Consider the following 18,379-nt stretch of genomic DNA (forward strand, 5'->3'; position numbering starts at 1 on the left):
CAGACCAATGGAATACTATAGGGCTTCAAAATGTGTGTAAAAATAGATTAAAAACTTGATTTATGACAAAAATGCCACAGTAGAACCATAGGTAAAGAATACCCTTTTCAATAAGTGGTGCTGAAGTAATATATAAGAAAGTTGACAGCTGCTTCACACCATTTACAAAAATTAATTCCACATCAATTATAGGTTGAAAGTACAAGGCAAAATAAAGCTAAGAGATATGGAATATCATATATGTGATCTTGTAGAAAATGATTTTAAAACCTATGCTTTCATATTTTGAAAAAGGATTGATAAATTCCACCATATTGAGTGTAAAAACCTGTTCATTAAAAGACATTAAGAGAGTGAAATAGCAAGTGACACAAGAGAAGATAAGTTGCGCCCTAGCCGGTTTAGCTCAGTAGATAGAGCGTCAGCCTGCAAACTAAAGGGTCCTGGGTTCAATTCCGGTCAAGGGCATATGCCCGGGTTGCAGGTGCTATCTCCAGTGTGGGGCCTGCAGGAGGCAGCTAATTAATGATTCTCTTTCATAATTGATGTTTCTATTTCTCCCTCTCCCTTCCTCTCTGATATATATAAAGAAAAGATAGTCGCATCAAAGATAAAACCTTCGAATGGCTCATATCTACTGTTTCCATAAATTAACCTTAACACAACAAATGATAAATAGAAAGTGGGCTAGAGAATTGAACAGGCATTTCTCAGAGAAAATCCAGTAAGATCAATAAACATGAAAAGGCACTTAAATTCATTTGTAATTGGGAAAATTAAAACTACAATAAGTTATCACTACATACAAGAATAGGTAGAATTTAAAAATGGACAGTATCAAGTGCTGTGAGGATGTGGCGCAGCAGCAGCCTCTTACTCAGCTGGAAAGAGTGTACATTGATACAGTCACTTTTGGAACAGTGACATCATAGTGGGCTCAAATTGGAAACAACTCACATCAACATTAGAAGGAGTAAATGCGGTGTCATCATATCGTGGACTATTTATTACACAACACTGAAAGTGAACATCCTGTATACAAAGCAACATGAATGAATGGTACAAATACAATGTTGAATGAAAAGGGCAAGACATAAAATAATAATACTTACTTGATTCCACTTACATAAGTTTCAAAAAGCAAACAAAGCTATAATATTTAGAGTTACGTGCTTAAGTATAAAGAAGAACAAGGAAATGCTTATAAAAGTCAGAATAATGGTTATTTGGGAAAGACGTGTGATTGGGAAGGGGACCAGAGTGGGAGGGTTCTGGGGTCCAGGCTATGTCTCATTTCTTCTGTGGGGTTGCATGAGTGTTTGCTGAAATCATTAAAATGTACAATTTTGTATACTGTTTTGTGTTTTATATTGTAGAATTTAAAAAAATTTTTTAGTTTAGAGAGAATAATGAGCAAACAGGTCAGAGGAGACAAATTTCATATAAAAGTTTTTTTTTAAAGAATGTTGATAAGTAACACGTCAGTACAATTAGATTTATCTAAAACTTTTCACTTGGTAGCCATTAAAGCTCAGTAAGTAATAAATTACTTCCTTCAGTAACATTATTTACCAGAGGTAAATATAGGCAGTCCTCTCTTTGCATGATAGAGTGGGACCCAAAAAGAAATAAAAAATGACCATACAAACTAAAACCATGCAAAAATTAGTTTAGTAATCAATGGGGAAAATTTCTGTTGTTCCATGGTCTTTTAAAAAAGTTGTCAAAACATTAAACTCTGCTATGTTGGTTATAAATGTATAGAGAAATAATAAAAAACAGTAAAACTTTAATTTAGTCTAATGTAATACAAAACATTAGAAACGGAATTAAAGTGCTTTATTTGTAAAAAATTTATCAAGAGTACTTTAAACGGTGCTTTCTTTGCCTTTTATAACAGAACAGCTAGCAGAGTGAGCATCTTTTCTGTGCCTTGGCAAATTGTCTTACTCCTTTCTACTAAATGTAGACCAGCTTTCAACATTTTGTTCTTTGCACTTTCAATGTGGTGAAATATCTCCGAGTCCCATTTAATGTGAAGTTGTTTTCTGGCATCATTTCCTCTGGGACATCTTTTTGTCAGAACTACTTTCCCTGATTATGTCAATAAGTTTGACTTCACTAATTCCTTTGACTACATATCTAGAGTCTCAAATAGAGGCAGTGGCAACATTTCTATAATCAGTTATTTCTTCTACTGACATTCAATTTTAATTTCATTATTTTTAACATCATTTTTTGTTTCTTTGCTGCACTTTTATCTTTGTTGGCAATTTCCCTTTCAATTACCCATTTTGTAAAATTTCACATGGGTTTATCCCAGCTATATGCTTGCTGTCCATAGGCTGATTGAAAAGCAGATGAAGAATAACCAATCACCAATCTGCTTTGAAAAGAAGTGACTTGATTGGTCACTGATGATGATGTACATCTCTTATTAGCATAGCAATGTGTGGACTCAAGTCCTGCAAAATAGTTGTATTTATGCAGTTATAGTTAATGTACTGTGGTGAGTGAAGTTGGAACTAGGTGGATGGGGGACTTGTATGATCATTGAAATGTGTGCATTTGGGAAGCCTAGGAATTGAGGACTGACTGAAATTCAAAAAGGTTGAACTCTTTGATTTATTAGTTTGAGGGTGTATGACTGCTTGGACTAGTTGATCTCTGAGCTATTGAACACCTGATACATTTTATGTGTCTATGTAAGTGATGTCCAAACCTGTAGAGAATTTTTATGAGTTTATTTGAGTCAAACTGATGACAATTGCCAAGAAGCAAAATCTCAATGGATTGAGAAAATGCTCCAGAGAATGGCAGTTTTGCAGCTTATTTTATACTTTACAATGTAAGGAGGAGACACAAGGCTGGGGGGTTACATGAAATCCATTGGTGGTAGATTAATAAGGAGGAAGCAAAGTGGGGGGAATCTCTGAGATTGGATAGAGTAAAATGGAGGAACACTTCTTTTATGTTGATGAGTATGGGATAGTTAACAATGAACACTTACAGCACATAGAGTTGGTTTTTGGGCAACAAAATAACAGTGAGTTGTTGTGTGGTCTCTGCTGTGGTGGATTTTGCCCTGAGGAGTCTGGAAAAAGGGGAGTACTCTGACATTCCAAATGTGTTATCTTGGATCCAAAAAGACAATAGAAAGGCTCAGTTAAGGTAAAGATTGACTTGTCAAGGAAGATACAGGCCTAGGACATGACCACCCACCATGACTCACTTTTAGTTAGAAAGTTTTCATTTCAGATCATGCTATGGTTACTTTAGGTCTCTGTGGTTTGTAGGGCCTGCCATGCAGGCCTCCCCTGAGCTTGTTAGGTTTAGTATGTGGCCCCTTTTTCTTCCACATATGGAAATGTAAATTTGATACTAACTTTCCAGCTTCTTTAATCCTTTTAGGCACTTATTTAGGGAGAACCTTTCATACCAATTCTGCAGAACAAAATCCCTAGTTGTAATAAGTAAAGGCAACAGTTTTAGGAGTGTAGTAGTGATGGTGATTATGAAATCACTGTGAAGCAACTGACTTTGAAAGCAAGGGTTTCCTCCCCTCCCCCACCAATGTTTTATATAATGTTGACATTCTAATAGTTGAAGATGAAAGGTTGACAAATCGAGTATGATTCATTTAGTCAGGTGGTTCTATTTTCATTGTCTTATACTGGCAGATATTTTATTACTAAATGTGAAAGATAAGGTCTTGCTCTGTGTTGGTTCCAGGTAAATAATGTTCACTTACTGTTTGATTTTTCTACAGGTGAACTGGCACGGAGGTTGAGCTCAACATGCCGTTAGTGAAAAGAAATATCGATCCTAGGCACTTGTGCCACACAGCACTGCCCAGAGGCATTAAGAATGAACTGGAATGTGTAACCAATATTTCCTTGGCAAATATCATTAGACAACTAAGTAGCCTAAGTAAGTATTTTTATATCAATTAAAACTATTACTTCCAAATCAGAATATAATGCTTTAGAGTATTAAGATGTTCTTGTGATTAATTGAGGGTGAGAGGGAGATATTAGGTGAAAATACAGTGTTATTCTGAAAAAAGTTGTCATTTTAAGTAAAATTAATGAGCTTTAAAATAATTTTTTCTTCTGTGTGTTTCCTCTGGGAAAGGGAAATAAGGACAGAATCTTTAGGAACATAATCACATGATGGATAAGAATTACTGAGATTGTTTTTAAAATATGATTTTATCTATGAAAGGTAGAGCCAGAATTATATTTCTGCTTGTTTGTTATTGCTATTTACTTTTTTAGAGGCTTAAACTGTTCTGAGACACTAGTGTCTCTCTTTACATATATTTGATTAGCCTAGGGAAATATTTTTAATTATCAAATATCTACAGGTGAAAGGTAGGGGGTAGGCCAGCCGTGGGCAAACTACGGCCCGCGGGCCGGATCCGGCCCGTTTGAAATGAATAAAACTAAAAAAAAAAAAGACCATACCCTTTTATATAATGATGTTTACTTTGAATTTATATTAGTTCACACAAACACTTCATCCAGGCTTTTGTTCCGGCCCTCCGGTCCAGTTTAAGAACCCATTGTGGCCCTCGAGTCAAAAAGTTTGCCCACCCCTGGGGTAGGCACTACTCAGTGGATTGTGTTAGTCAAATTTGAGTTGTTTAAAAGATATTAGGATACAGTCAAGAGTCTGATGTGCAGGATGATGTGAAAATAGCAAGTGAACCTGGCCTCTGACAGACAAAAGGCAAGCGGATTGGCCAGCTAATAAAAGGCAATGGACGGGACTTGTAGGGGAGGAGGAGATAGGCAGTGTGTTCCCATTATAAGATTACAGAGCAGAGCGACTAGGTGAAGGAATTAAATTTAGAATAGTGGGAAATTATTTAATATTAGAAAACTGAAAAATAAATCCAGGCTGTCTTTTGAATTGAAGGATTAGCTTTTTATTAAGACATTTATATTTTATTTTAAAGATAAAACAAAGTGTTCTTGGCCTAGAAATATTCTCTAAATGGTCTTAGATTTATCTTCACATTTCTACCCTCCCACAGAGATTGTCCCCACAGGCAGGATTGGCTCTTCTTTTCTTTTCCTTTTAGCCTTTTTTTTATTTTTTATTTTTACAATTGAGTACTCAGCACAAGATAAAAAGAGGTTGTTAATCTAATTTGGTTCAAATGAGAGGGTTTGAACATACACACATGTAGCTAGAACAACATAAAAATGCCAAATTTATCAGGACAGCACCTTTAAATATTAAATTGTTGGATATTTATCACTGATCACATTTCAGTGGTTCTCAACCTTCCTAGTGCCGCGACCCTTTAATACAGTTCCTCATGTTGTGGTGACCCCCAACCATAAAATTGTTTTCGTTGCTACTTCATAACTGTAATTTTGCTACTGTTATGAATCATAATGTAAATATCTGATATGCAGGATGTATTTTCATTGTTCGTGACCCACAGGTTGAGAACCGCTGCATTAAATTATGTGGTATATGCTTCATTTTTGTTTAGGTAAATATGCGGAAGATATATTTGGAGAATTATTCAATGAAGCACATAGTTTTTCCTTCAGAGTTAACTCACTACAAGAACGTGTGGACCGTTTATCTGTCAGTGTTACACAGCTTGACCCTAAAGAAGAAGAATGTAAGTTTATTTATATATTTTCTTTCACATATATTTTAGGTTAGTGAGATAAGTGAAATATTGAAGAACAGTATTGAACATGAATTTATTACAAATCTTTTCTGTACATGTAATAATTGTGGATTAGCTATAAATGCCATTAGCATGACTTTCCTGGTTTCATTTCTACTTTTTTTTTTATCTCTTCTTTCTATACACTAAAATAACTCAAGTTTTTGACATAAGAATAACTTATCCAGATTTTTCCTCCATTCTCTATCTTTCCTTTCTTACAATTTATTTGTATACATTTGCCTCAGAAATAAAAATTATTTTAAATTTACTTGAAATTCTCAGTAAATTGAAATTGATTCTATAAAAATGTCATTTCTTTAAATATGCTATTTATGTGTACATATATTAAATTGCTAAAATCTGATTTAGTTATTTGAATGTTACTTCCCACTTTAATGATTTCAAAAAAAACCCACACAAATTGCTAGTATGTAGGACAAAAATGTTCTATACTGAGTATTAAACCAGGGATATCAGGCAAAAAGAAAGTAAATAGACAATAACAAAATAAACAAACACACAAAACCCCACATTGCAGGCTAAACTAATGTTAGAAACTTAGTGATAAAACAACATTTCATGCCTTGATAGGATACATTGAATGTTGATGTTTCTCAAACTCCTTCCTGTTTGTTTTTTTTAACATATAGAAATGGAACTATTAAGGACATAATTTTCACTTATCCTGGAGTTATTTAATATGAATGTCTTATAACTGTTTCTTCAAAAAATGCTTTTTTGTTGAATACCATTTTTAGTATATAAGAAATCTAAACTTGAACAATAATTTGTATTAAAAGATATCACTGGACAAAAGCAAAAAACAAAATGTAATAATGGATGTCTTAGTGATTAAACCAACATGTTTGACATAACCTAATTTAATGTCTTAATGAGAGGCAAATACTATGCTAAGTTTCTACTGCTTTCAAAAATATAAACGCATATGTCTGGTTGTGAACAAAAACAAAACAGCACTTTTAAAAAATGTTTTTATTGATCTTTAAAGAGAGAGGGTGGGAGAGGGATATATATAGAGAAATATCAATGAGATTGAAACATCAATCGGCTGCCTCTTGCATGCTCCCTACTGGGGATCGAGCCCACAACCCAGAAATGTGCTCTGACCAGAAATCAAATCGGGGACCTCTTGGTTCATGAGTTAATGTTCAACCAATGAGCCACACTGGCTGGACACCTTTTTTTTTTTTTATAGTTTTATTGAGATATATTTCATACACCCTACAATGAGCCCATCTAAAGTTAAATTGTACAGTTCAGTGGACTTTAGCATATTTAGAGTTATGCAACTATCACCACAATCAATTTTAGAGCATTGCATCATTCCATAAAAAAATCCTAGACCCATTAGTAGTCATTCTCCATCTTCCCTTCTCCCCAGCATGTTGCAATCATTACTCTGTTTTTTGTCTCTATGGATTGACCTGTTCCAGACATTTCATATGAGTGGGATCATACAATATGAGGTCTTTTGTGACTGGCTTCTTTCACTTAGCATAATATTTTCAATATCTATTCATGTAGAATGTATTTGCATTTCCCTGATGACTAACGATGTTGAGCATCTTTTCATAGGCTATATGCCATTTAGAGATAAGACACTCAGCAAAAAGTGGTAAAGCTTGGATGTAAAACCAGGGTTTAAATGACTTATCAGCAACTTGTATATCATTTTTTTGAAAAATGTCTACTCAGATCCTTTTACCAGTTTTAAATTGGCTTATTTTTCTTTTTATTGTTGGGTTATAAGAATTCTATATATATTCTAGATCCAAGAACCTTGTCAGATAATATGATATGCAAATATTTCTCCTATTCTGTGAGTTGTTTTTCTTGTTATCCTTTAAAGCATATACTTATATTTCTTGAGATTCTTAAAATTATTGCTAGTAGTGAAGAAATATTTTATGGCCGTACTTGAAATATATAATTTATATCCAAAATTTCTTTTTAAAATAACTTAAACATTTATTATGCCATCTAATAATACAGAGATACATAGGCACTTCTTATATTAATGGAAATAAAAATTAGTACTTATTTTCAGTACTGTTAAATTTTAACAAATACAGTATCTTAGCACTCCTATTAAAATTGAAAATGAAAATACAGATACCAATAAATAACTTAAGATGTGTTTAAGTTATTTATAGGTATTTAAGCTAGACAAAAAGTCTAGCGTGCCCTGGCGGGGTTGCTCAGTTGGTTAGAGTAGCCTTCCGTACACCAAAACAAGGTTTTGGGTTCGATTCCTGGTCAGGGCTCATGCCTAGTTTGTAAGCTCAATCCCCAGTTGGGGCATCTATGGGAGGCAGCTAGTCAGTGTTTCTCTCTTCAATTGATGTTTCTCTCTCTCTCTCTCTCTCTCTCTCTCTCTCTCTCTCTCTCTCTCACCAATGGGCATATATCCTCAGGTGAGGATTAAAAAAAAATTCTAGCATGCTAACAACTATCAGAATTGTTTATAATTTCCTTTAAAATTATGTGGAGCATTGTTTGAATTGAGAATCTAAAAGCTGAACTATTTAGCTGAAACCGGTTTGGCTCAGTGGATAGAGCGTCGGCCTGCAGACTGAAAGGTCCCAGGTTCGATTCCGGTCAAGGGCATGTACCTTGGTTGCGGGCATATCCCCAGTAGGAGATGTGCAGGAGGCGGCTGATCGATGTTTTTCTCTCATCGATGTTTCTAACTCTCTATCTCTCTCCCTTCCTCTCTGTAAAAAAATCAATAAAATATATTTAAAAAAAAAAACGCTGAACTATTTAATAGAAATTGTTTTGGGGATATTGGATTGAAGGGATTTTCAGTTGTTTAACCTAGATTTTTCAGTTCAGTTCGAACAAAATAACATTATGAATATAATACGAAATTGTAGAGTGTAACATCAATATTTTTTGTTCTTTAAATTACCATTAAATACATTGTTGACCTCTTATAGAGAGTTCAACAGAGTATATAGCCCAGACTGCTACTGATAACTAAGTAATTCCTTCAGTGTTATTGGTATAAGCTAAATAAAACTAAAAAAGGGTGATGGGGAAAGGGGGTTATAGAAAAAAAGAAGAGAATGTGTGTTGGTGGGGGCAAGTAGAGAAAAGAAAGAGGTGTATTTTTCTTGGGAAATATAGATATGCTTCAGGTGTCATTAGAGCATTCTGATCCTTAGAAATCAAAGGTTGTATTAAAACCCATCTGACTGGGGAAATTAGGCACACAATGAAATGGGATATAATGATAGAACATTTAAAATACAGTTCCTGTTTCATAAGCCACTACAGTTACAACCTCCTGAGCCATGCTGACTTTTAAACAAATATAGTATGTGAATTTATTCTTTTTTTTTTTTTTTTAAATATATTTTATTGATTTTTTACAGAGAAGAAGGGAGAGAGATAGAGAGTTAGAAACATCGATGAGAGAGAAACATTGATCAGCTGCCTCCTGCACATCTCCCACTGGGGATGTGCCCACAACCCAGGTACATGCCCTTGACCGGAATCGAACCTGGGACCTTTCAGTCCGCAGGCCGACGCTCTATCCACTGAGCCAAACCGGTTTCGGCGTGAATTTACTCTTATGTTAAATCATCTTGGGAAAATAAACAAATACATTGTTGATTTTTTATTTTATTTTATTTTTTTTAGTGTCTTTGCAAGATATAACAATGAGAAAGGCTTTCCGAAGTTCTACAATTCAAGATCAGCAGCTTTTCGACCGCAAGAGTTTGCCTATTCCGTTACAGGAGACGTATGATGTTTGTGAGCAGCCTCCACCTCTCAATATACTCACTCCTTATAGGTCAGTAGGCTAATCAGTAAGAAGGCTGGTTATTTATCTCAGACTTCACATTCAGAGAGGTAGCACTCTACCTATAAATGCTAAATCCCCAAACATTCTTTATTTTACTGAGCTATACAGTAAATCTACCACTTTAGAAAACGTTTGCTTTATTCACTGAGTTCCCAGAGTTCTGGCATACAAAAGATAAGGCTAGTTCAAGGGAAATGTTTTTATGAGTATTAATAAGAAAAGCCAATGGCAAACGTAGTACTATGAAGGGCCAAGGAGTTGTTATTGTCGTTTAGATTTAATTTCTAATCAGATGGAAAAATAACTCAGAATTCTACCAAAAATGTTATTTTTGCTTGTCTAATCTCTTGATCTATGTGCATTAAATTTACATAATGAGTATGAAGTACAATGTTTTTAAAATGTATTTTAAATAAAATCTAGACTTACTATTTAGCCTCTTTTTTTTTGGAGTTCTTCCACATAATTTGCTAAATAGGTAATTTAAGATGCATAACAAATATCCTTAATAAAATGTTATTCAGATAGTAATTTGAAACTCTTTGTCAGTATGCAAGGCATTTGGATATAAATAACTGTTTTACTATAAGAATGACTATTAAGTGATATTTTTGGGGTTTGGTAAGATAATAAGTAAATGAGATTATTGGCAGAAAACCTGTATAATTTTTCTATTCTAAATGATATGATTGTCCTTTCAAGCTTTTCTCTTTGGCAGAACCATTTCTAATTATTGGAATTTCTCAAAGCACTTTTAGAAAACGATATTCACCAGAAGTTAGGAATGAAAATTGTCCAGCTGTACTTTAAATTATTAACACCAGCTTTGAAAAACATCTAGTTTTCCATTGTTCTTAGTTTCTTATCTGACTTGTGAGAAATGTTCTGTTGGTGCAGTATTCTAATTTATTTTGCCACTATTTTTACACATGCTATATTTTATTCATGTAGGAGAAAAAAACGTTTCAGTGAAACTATCTTTATTCTGATTCCTAAGTCTTACTAATACACATTTTAATTGATATTTTATATTTCAGAGATGATGGTAAAGAGGGTTTGAAGTTTTATACCAATCCTTCATATTTCTTTGATTTATGGAAAGAAAAAATGTTGCAAGATACAGAGGATAAGAGGAAGGAAAAGAGGAAGCAGAAGGTATTACAAGAGATTCAAAAAATTGAAGTTAGTTTTCGAGTATTTGTGTTTTATTGCACATATGGAACTTTATTAGTCCTGTACTTTGACAGTTTTCTTTTATTGGGTCCAAATAATCAACTGAAGTCTTTATAATCACGCAGAAAGATCTCACTCTAATCTGAGCAGATTAGATCACTGTAATTAAATTATACATAGATAGACTTGATTAGGTTATTGTAACATGATGTGATAAGTGCCATAGTTGAGGTGGGCACAGAAAAGCACTTGATTTAAACGGAGGACAGGGTTGGTAAACACTTCCAACAAAGCTTATAATGTGTCTCAAACAATAAATAGGAATTAAATGGGCCAGGGAAGAGAAGGGCATTCTAGTAAGAAGGAACAAAGGAATGTTGTGCAAATATTGGTAAAGTAGATTAAGCTAATATTTTTAACCATAGGGCATATCCTAAATGTTTTGAAAAGGTTATTATACTCTCACTAAATTCCTGTTATCTGTCTACTATGTTTTCATTTTTCATATTTTGCTAAAATTCACTTGGATTTGCTTTATTCCATGTTAATGATAACTAGAAATACAGAAGGAGGAAGCAATGTTGAATTTAGATAGAATTATGAAGGAGGCAAAGTCTATCTTTATCACCCCTGTTTCTCCTATAACTCTCTCTATTCTCCCCACCCCCACCCCCAGTTCCCCATAATGCATTCCTGTTATTTTTTTCACCAGACAGTATTCCAGTGTTCTAGCTAGGGTTTGCAAACTGGTGAGTGGCAGCCCAGATTACACCTGCAAGCAGGATTTTGTTTGACAACCACAGTGCTTTAAAATTTTTGGAACTGAAATGCCTTAAGTAGACAGGCCTATCTAGTTTACTGCCTTCCCCATCTTATACCCTACTCTCCATTTATGTATGTTATCTGCTTGCCCTTTGGGCATCTGACTTTGTTGTACCTACTCTAGACCTTTCTTTGCTTTTCCCCACAATTTAAATCACTTCTTGTTTTATTTTCCAAATACCCTGTTTTCCGTTGAGTGAAAGTTATAATGGGTTAATTGGATAATTGGATTTTTTTCTAATGTATTGGGTAGCCAATTGGTTACTTCCCAGATAACATAACCTTAGTAAATTTTCAGGTTTTGGTTATAGGTAGACAGTGCCATTAATGGTAGAAATTTCACTCATTATAGCAAAAACTAATAGATGTGGTAACAGAGTTGGTGAATAATTTTTCACCTGAAAGGACTTTCTGACCTCAAATTTTATTACTTAGACATACTGTTTTTATCTGGTACATCACTTCCAATTAGAGGTTAAAGAAACATGGGGAGAAACTGGCTTACAAGCAAACTAGCTAAAATTTAACTCTGAATGTACAAATGAACTGTCTCTGTGTTACTTTTACTATATTATGATGACATTATCTTTTGTAGTATTGATGTTAGGATTTATTTTGATTGTTATAACCCCTTTTAAAAACTTAGCACTTAGCATTTGGCTTTGTTTCAATACATCTGTTATAGCAGAAAAATCTAGATCGTCCTCATGAACCAGAAAAAGTGCCAAGAGCACCTCATGACAGGCGGAGAGAATGGCAGAAGCTGGCCCAAGGTCCAGAGTTGGCTGAAGATGATGCTAATCTCTTACATAAGCATATTGAAGTTGCTAATGGCCCAGCCTCTCATTTTGAAACAAGGTTTCTTTTTTATTTTCTAACAAAATTAATGATATGATACTGGCTTTATTTCTAATATCTCTATCTTTAAATATTAGATCCTGAACTGTTGAACTGGAAGACCCTGTTATAAGTATAGAGATGGTTTTGAAACCCTGACCACTGTGGCAGATTATTTTCATAATGGGGCTTTAATCATTTTCTGAAAAGGGTGGTTGAGTAGATGATCTTCAGGGTTGTTTTAGCTTTTGTATGAAGTCTCAGCTTCCTCTTAGTTTTTCAGGCAGACTCTGCTAGAATTTTATAATAGGAGAATGGAGTCTGGAATAGTTTTTGAACTATTACTGACTCACTTTAAAAAAATAGGAATTGAGAAAGGGTTATATTTTGTTCCTTTTTCTTTCTGACATCCTTTCTATGCCGATCTCTCACTCAGACATACCAGGATTTTAAAACAAAATTACTCACTCCCTTTTGTAAAATTACAGAATAGGTACTTTTCCTTTCTCCGTGGTTAGGGGCCCTATATAAGTAATACCCTACCCTAACAAACATACTAACATCTTTCTATGAAGAAATTTATTTTTGTATAGTTGATTGATTATAACTATTATTTTTACATATGTAATAGTTATTGATTTTTTAATGCAAAAGAGCTTAAGGTTTTCTTTTGAATTTTGTAAATCATTGGACCATGATAAATATTTCAGCCTATTTTAGGAGTAATATACATATAAGACACTTTATATACATTACTAAAAGACACTGAAAGAATTTAGATTTTTTTAAAAAATTAATCTATAGGCAAACATTTATTTCTACTACTGTTAAGTAATTGAAGTATATAGCTGACCTAGTAGTGTAAATACAATAATCCTAACTTGCTTTGTGCATATTTTTTAAATCCAGCTGTCCCCAGTGTGCTCTATAGTCAGTAAATATGTATGTCTTCACATGCTCAGGGTATCTAAAATTTTGCTTAGATCTGATCTTAAGGCACAAGTTGCTATGTTACTCAGCGTACCAGTGTACTATTTGCTGAGTACCCTAGCACCTTTGAAAACACCAAAAAGACAAAAATGATGTAGTTAATCATGTCTGGTGTTAGGGTCAAGGAGACCTTTCTCCTTGGATATAAGACATTTGGAAGTCATTTAGGTTTAAGAGAGCAACAAGATATCCTGGTGGTAGGAAATTCCAGTTTTTATTTTTTTTAATTAATTTTTAAAAAATATTTTTAATGATTTCAGAGAGGAAGGGAGAGGGAGGCAGAGATAGAAACATCAATGATGAGAATCATTGATTGGCTGCCTCCTGCACACCCCCTACTGGGGATCGAGTCCGCAACCTGGGCATGTGCCCTTGACCAGAATTGAACCCAGGAGCCTTCAGTCCGCAGGCCGATACTCTATCCACTGAGCCAAACTGGCTAGGGTGAAAAATTCCAATTTTTATATTCTAACTTTTTGTCATTGGCATCTTATTGTAAAGAAAAATATGAAATAGAGGTAGACAGCTTTGAATGCAATTTGCTAAAGGTTATTTTCTTGTTCATAAGCTTATATATGTAATTCTTTTTATCCTTATGAATTGAGTTAGTGTGATATTATAAAATAATAAAATAACTGGAGGTCATCATAATGAACCTGAATCAGCAAGGAAAATTTGCATTGTGAGCAGCATTTTTTGTTTTAAAAGCAGGGTGAATGTAATGAATTTCTGGAAGAAGTTTCTTAAAGGTGGTTAAAATATTGGCATTCAAAGGATAAACTTTATTTCATGTAGAACACTTTACTCCAATAATTCAAGAAAAATATACTGATACTGTAAATTTTTTTTTTAGACCTCAAACATATGTGGATCATATGGATGGATCTTACTCACTTTCTGCCTTGCCATTTAGTCAGATGAGTGAGCTTCTGACTAGAGCCGAGGAAAGGGTCCTAGTAAGACCACATGAACCGCCTCCACCTCCACCAATGCATGGAGCAGGAGATGCAAAACCCATACCCACCTGTATCAGGTATGTTGGGCATATGTTTGTATCACACCTGCTAAACTCTGCCATTGTTGCAGGAAAGAAGTCATGGACCATATACATAATTAAATGAATATGTTTGTGTTTCAACAAAACTTTATTTACAGAAACAGGGAGAGGGGCAAATTGAACTTTTGGGAAGTGACTTTCCAACCTCTGATAAGAGCTGACACATTGTCTTGGGAAAATATAACTAATGAGAATTTAAAGTTTAAAGTGCATTTCATTTTATTATAGCTTTGTTATTAAACACATGATGTGCAGTATAGCGGGCCCTTGAATAGTGTCATCTTTTTATTCAACATGTTTAACGTTGATTAGATGCTATGGGAACTTAACTCTTGTTTATACAATTATCCTATGGTAAAATTGGTTTCGTTATATGTCGTTTCATTTAAAGTCATTGAACCTATCGACAATGATAATTGTATATTAACACAAATATTGTACATTAACACAAATAAAAATTTTTTATAATGTGTTAAGGGGCTAAAAAATGGGAACCAAAGGTGTTGATTATAAATATTAATTTGATATTAGGGGAAATATTCTCAGGATTTGAGATAGAATAGGCAGTTGCTCATAGTATTTTCAGTAAAGCTATTTTGAAGTTTAATTTTGTCCATTGTTGTTCAAATTATAAATTTTTAAAGAGAGAGATCAGCTTCATAATTTTCAGTTAAAAAAAATCAACCTTCTGTCACTGACTCATTTGATGTTTTATCCTCAGGAAGGAAGAGGGCCATACATTTCCGTTTATGGTTTGTAATTAGTTGTCACTGATTTAACTGAAATGACATATGATGAGCCTTAATAGCTTCAATATAAATACAGCATTTTAGTGGTCACGGTATTGCTACAAATATTGCAATATAATAAATGTTGAGTCATTATAAAGACTCATATCACATTGTAAAATTGTAAGCGTAAAATGCTTGAATGGATATGAAAGTTGCATGAGAGGATGAGACCACTTAGAATATTACAAACCAAAGTCCCATGTATTAATTTTCTTGTTGGTCCACTTTTAGTTCTCCTTTCATTCTCAATACTGCTGAAAATTTTGTAATTCCTATAGGAACATGTTAATACATACATCTACGTTGGTATAATTACTGATCGTCATTTATATTTTGTGTGGTTAATTTTTTCTCTTTTAATAACTTGCTAGGATCTCTTTATCATTTCAGTTCTGCTACAGGTTTGATAGAAAATCGCCCTCAGTCACCAGCTACAGGCAGGACACCTGTGTTTGTGAGCCCCACCCCCCCACCTCCTCCACCACCTCTTCCATCTGCCTTGTCAACTTCTTCATTAAGAGCTTCAATGACTTCAACTCCTCCCCCACCAGTACCTCCCCCACCTCCACCTCCAGCTACTACTTTGCAAGCTCCAGCAGTACCACCACCTCCAGCTCCTCTTCAGATTGCCCCTGGAGTTCTTCACCCAGCTCCTCCTCCAATTGCACCTCCTCTAGTACAGCCCTCTCCACCGGTAGCTAGAGCTGCCCCAGTATGTGAGACTGTACCAGTTCATCCACTCCCACAAGGTGAAGTCCAGGGGCTGCCACCACCCCCGCCACCGCCTCCCTTGCCTCCACCTGGCGTTCGACCATCATCACCTGTCACAGTTGCAGCTCTTGCTCATCCTCCCTCTGGGCTACATCCAACTCCATCTACTGCCCCAGGTCCCCATGTTCCATTAATGCCTCCATCTCCTCCATCACAAGTTGTACCTGCTTCTGAGCCAAAGCGTCATCCATCAACCCTACCTGTAATCAGTGATGCCAGGAGTGTACTTCTGGAAGCAATACGCAAAGGTAATTTTCTCAGGGCCATTATAAGCTTTGCTATTGTAGTACTAGAAACTTTCTAAATATTTGAACAATATTGTTTTACTCAGTTACAAAATTTTAAATGATCATGTTTTTGCACAAATGGTCTTTAGAAAGTAAAGCTATGTTCAATTTAAATCATTTTCAAGAAAATATATCACATTTAACTTTTATTTTCATACTTAGAGATTCTCAATGTTTATTGAATAAATGAGAAATTAAAAGTCAGACTTAAACATTAAAGAAAATTAGTTAAAACCATTTACATTATTTTTAATATGAATATTAACTCCTTAACAAACTGTATTTTCTTCGGCGTTAAGGCTGTCCATCTGGTGTCTCAGTGACACGTGCTCTACCAGATGCCGTTAAAGGGTTAAGTTTCCTCCCTTAGTAACAAAAAAAAGACCTGACATATTCATTCCTGTATTCTGCCAGCATTTCCTAAACACCTACTATATGCCAGGAGCTTACAGAATAGAATGAATAAGAGTGCCTTTTCCTCAAGTACCAGGGAGAATAAAGCCTCAGAAAATATTGTCAACAATGTTTATTTTATTTGATTCTAGAGATCACAGAAGAAAAGTATCATCTGGTTAACTTTTTAGGATTTGGTGAGCAGGGAGGCACAGTAGATTATAATGGTTTAATACATTGTAGATATCTAGTGGGATGTCTGGTAAGTTCCACCAACTACAGATAACATAATAAAAAAAAATTAATGTCTTTTAAATATGATCCCTTCAAGATCTTTTTAATAGACATTGCTTTTTATTTTTTTATTAGTATTTCTCATGTGTATTTGATTTTATTCCAGAAAGATTAATAATATCTAGTATTTTGGTTTACAATGAATGGTCTGGATTTACTATACAGGTATTCAGCTACGAAAAGTAGAAGAGCAGCGTGAACAGGAAGCTAAACATGAACGCATTGAAAATGATGTTGCCACCATCCTGTCCCGCCGTATTGCTGTGGAATATAGTGATTCAGAAGATGATTCAGAATTCGATGAAGTAGATTGGTTGGAGTAAGAAAAATACATTGATAAATATTACAAAACTGAATGCAAATGTCCTTTGTGGTGCTTGTTCTTTGGAAATGTTTGATCATTCCAGTGTTTTGCTTTTTTTCCTTAAGATAAATAACCCTTTTCTTCCATAATTTTTTATTTCTAAGAAAAATATTAGCATACATTTCAACTAAATGTTTTACAGTGGCTTATCTTTTTTATTTTTCCCTGAAAAGACACAATTTGGTCAAATAAACCACTAAGTATTAAGCATGGACAGCTGTTGTTAGAGTAGCAGATTCAGTTTTTTGATATATCTTAATTGTGCACTTTGTGAATTTTAATTTAAAGAAAGCAACTGAGATTGAAATCTTGAGGGCAGCTGTATCTGTTAATGAGCCTTATTCCATTTCTTGATGTTTTAAAAGAAGAAACACTGACTTGATTATATGAATACACTCAGAAAGTACATTTAGCTTGTAGTATTGAATTCTCTTAAAGGAATGCTTGAATTTCTTTAATTATAGTTTTATTGTTTTTAAATACTTGCTTTATTTGAATGTTTAGCAGTACCCCTTCCCACTTATATATTGTGTGGTACGATTTTGCTTGCCTATAAAAGTTTAAAAGATTTCCATGTGAAATACTCTGGCATAAACATACATGTAACTTACATAACTGTTAAGAATGATTTAATAAATGGTTCATTTTAAAGGTTCATGGGTGTTGCTCTTTGAATAAAATTATTTCTGAAAGTTTATCAAATAATATAAAGTAGGCTCTTAATACATAGATAGCCAACAAAGATTTAAAAATCCACTTATAGCCCTGGCTGAGTTGGCTCAATTGTTTGGAGTGTCATCCCATACACCAAAAGTTGAGGGTTTGATTCCCAGTCAGGGCACACACCGGATTACGGTCTTGATCCCTAGTAGGGGGCGTGCAGGAGGCAGCTGATCAGTGATTCTCTCTCACTGATGTTTCTATCTCTCTCCCTCTCCCTTCCTCTCTCTGAAATCAATAAAAAACATTTAAAAAATTTCCTAATGGCTCTAATAAAAAGATTTGCTTTGCACTCTTAGTAGCTTTGTCTAGAACAACAGATTGCGTAGCCATTTAAGGTTTCATTCCAACCT

At 34.4% G+C, this 18,379-nt stretch overlaps 1 protein-coding gene across 7 annotated transcripts in view; it reads left to right on the forward strand.

Moving 5' to 3' along the window:
- Positions 1 to 17,961, forward strand: part of WASF1 (WASP family member 1) — a 35,532-nt gene extending 17,571 nt beyond the window's left edge. For 4 of the 7 annotated variants that reach the window (XM_070417925.1, XM_070417924.1, XM_070417923.1 and 1 more), the window contains 8 exons: positions 3,770 to 3,930; positions 5,507 to 5,641; positions 9,362 to 9,515; positions 10,565 to 10,709; positions 12,208 to 12,380; positions 14,203 to 14,382; positions 15,588 to 16,216; positions 17,108 to 17,961. In XM_070417925.1, the coding sequence (XP_070274026.1) occupies positions 3,798 to 3,930; positions 5,507 to 5,641; positions 9,362 to 9,515; positions 10,565 to 10,709; positions 12,208 to 12,380; positions 14,203 to 14,382; positions 15,588 to 16,216; positions 17,108 to 17,265 (1,707 nt within the window). In that variant the 5' untranslated portion in view covers positions 3,770 to 3,797 and the 3' untranslated portion in view covers positions 17,266 to 17,961. The remainder of the gene's footprint in view (positions 1 to 3,769; positions 3,931 to 5,506; positions 5,642 to 9,361; positions 9,516 to 10,564; positions 10,710 to 12,207; positions 12,381 to 14,202; positions 14,383 to 15,587; positions 16,217 to 17,107) is intronic. The other 3 variants (XM_070417927.1, XM_070417930.1, XM_070417929.1) reach the window with 3 other exon arrangements.
- Positions 17,962 to 18,379: the final 418 nt, after the last annotated feature.

Source organism: Myotis yumanensis, unplaced genomic scaffold (assembly GCF_028538775.1).
Source record: "Myotis yumanensis isolate MYYU_CA2020_CCGP unplaced genomic scaffold, mMyoYum1.0.hap1 SCAF_6, whole genome shotgun sequence".
Lineage (NCBI taxonomy): Eukaryota > Metazoa > Chordata > Mammalia > Chiroptera > Vespertilionidae > Myotis > Myotis yumanensis.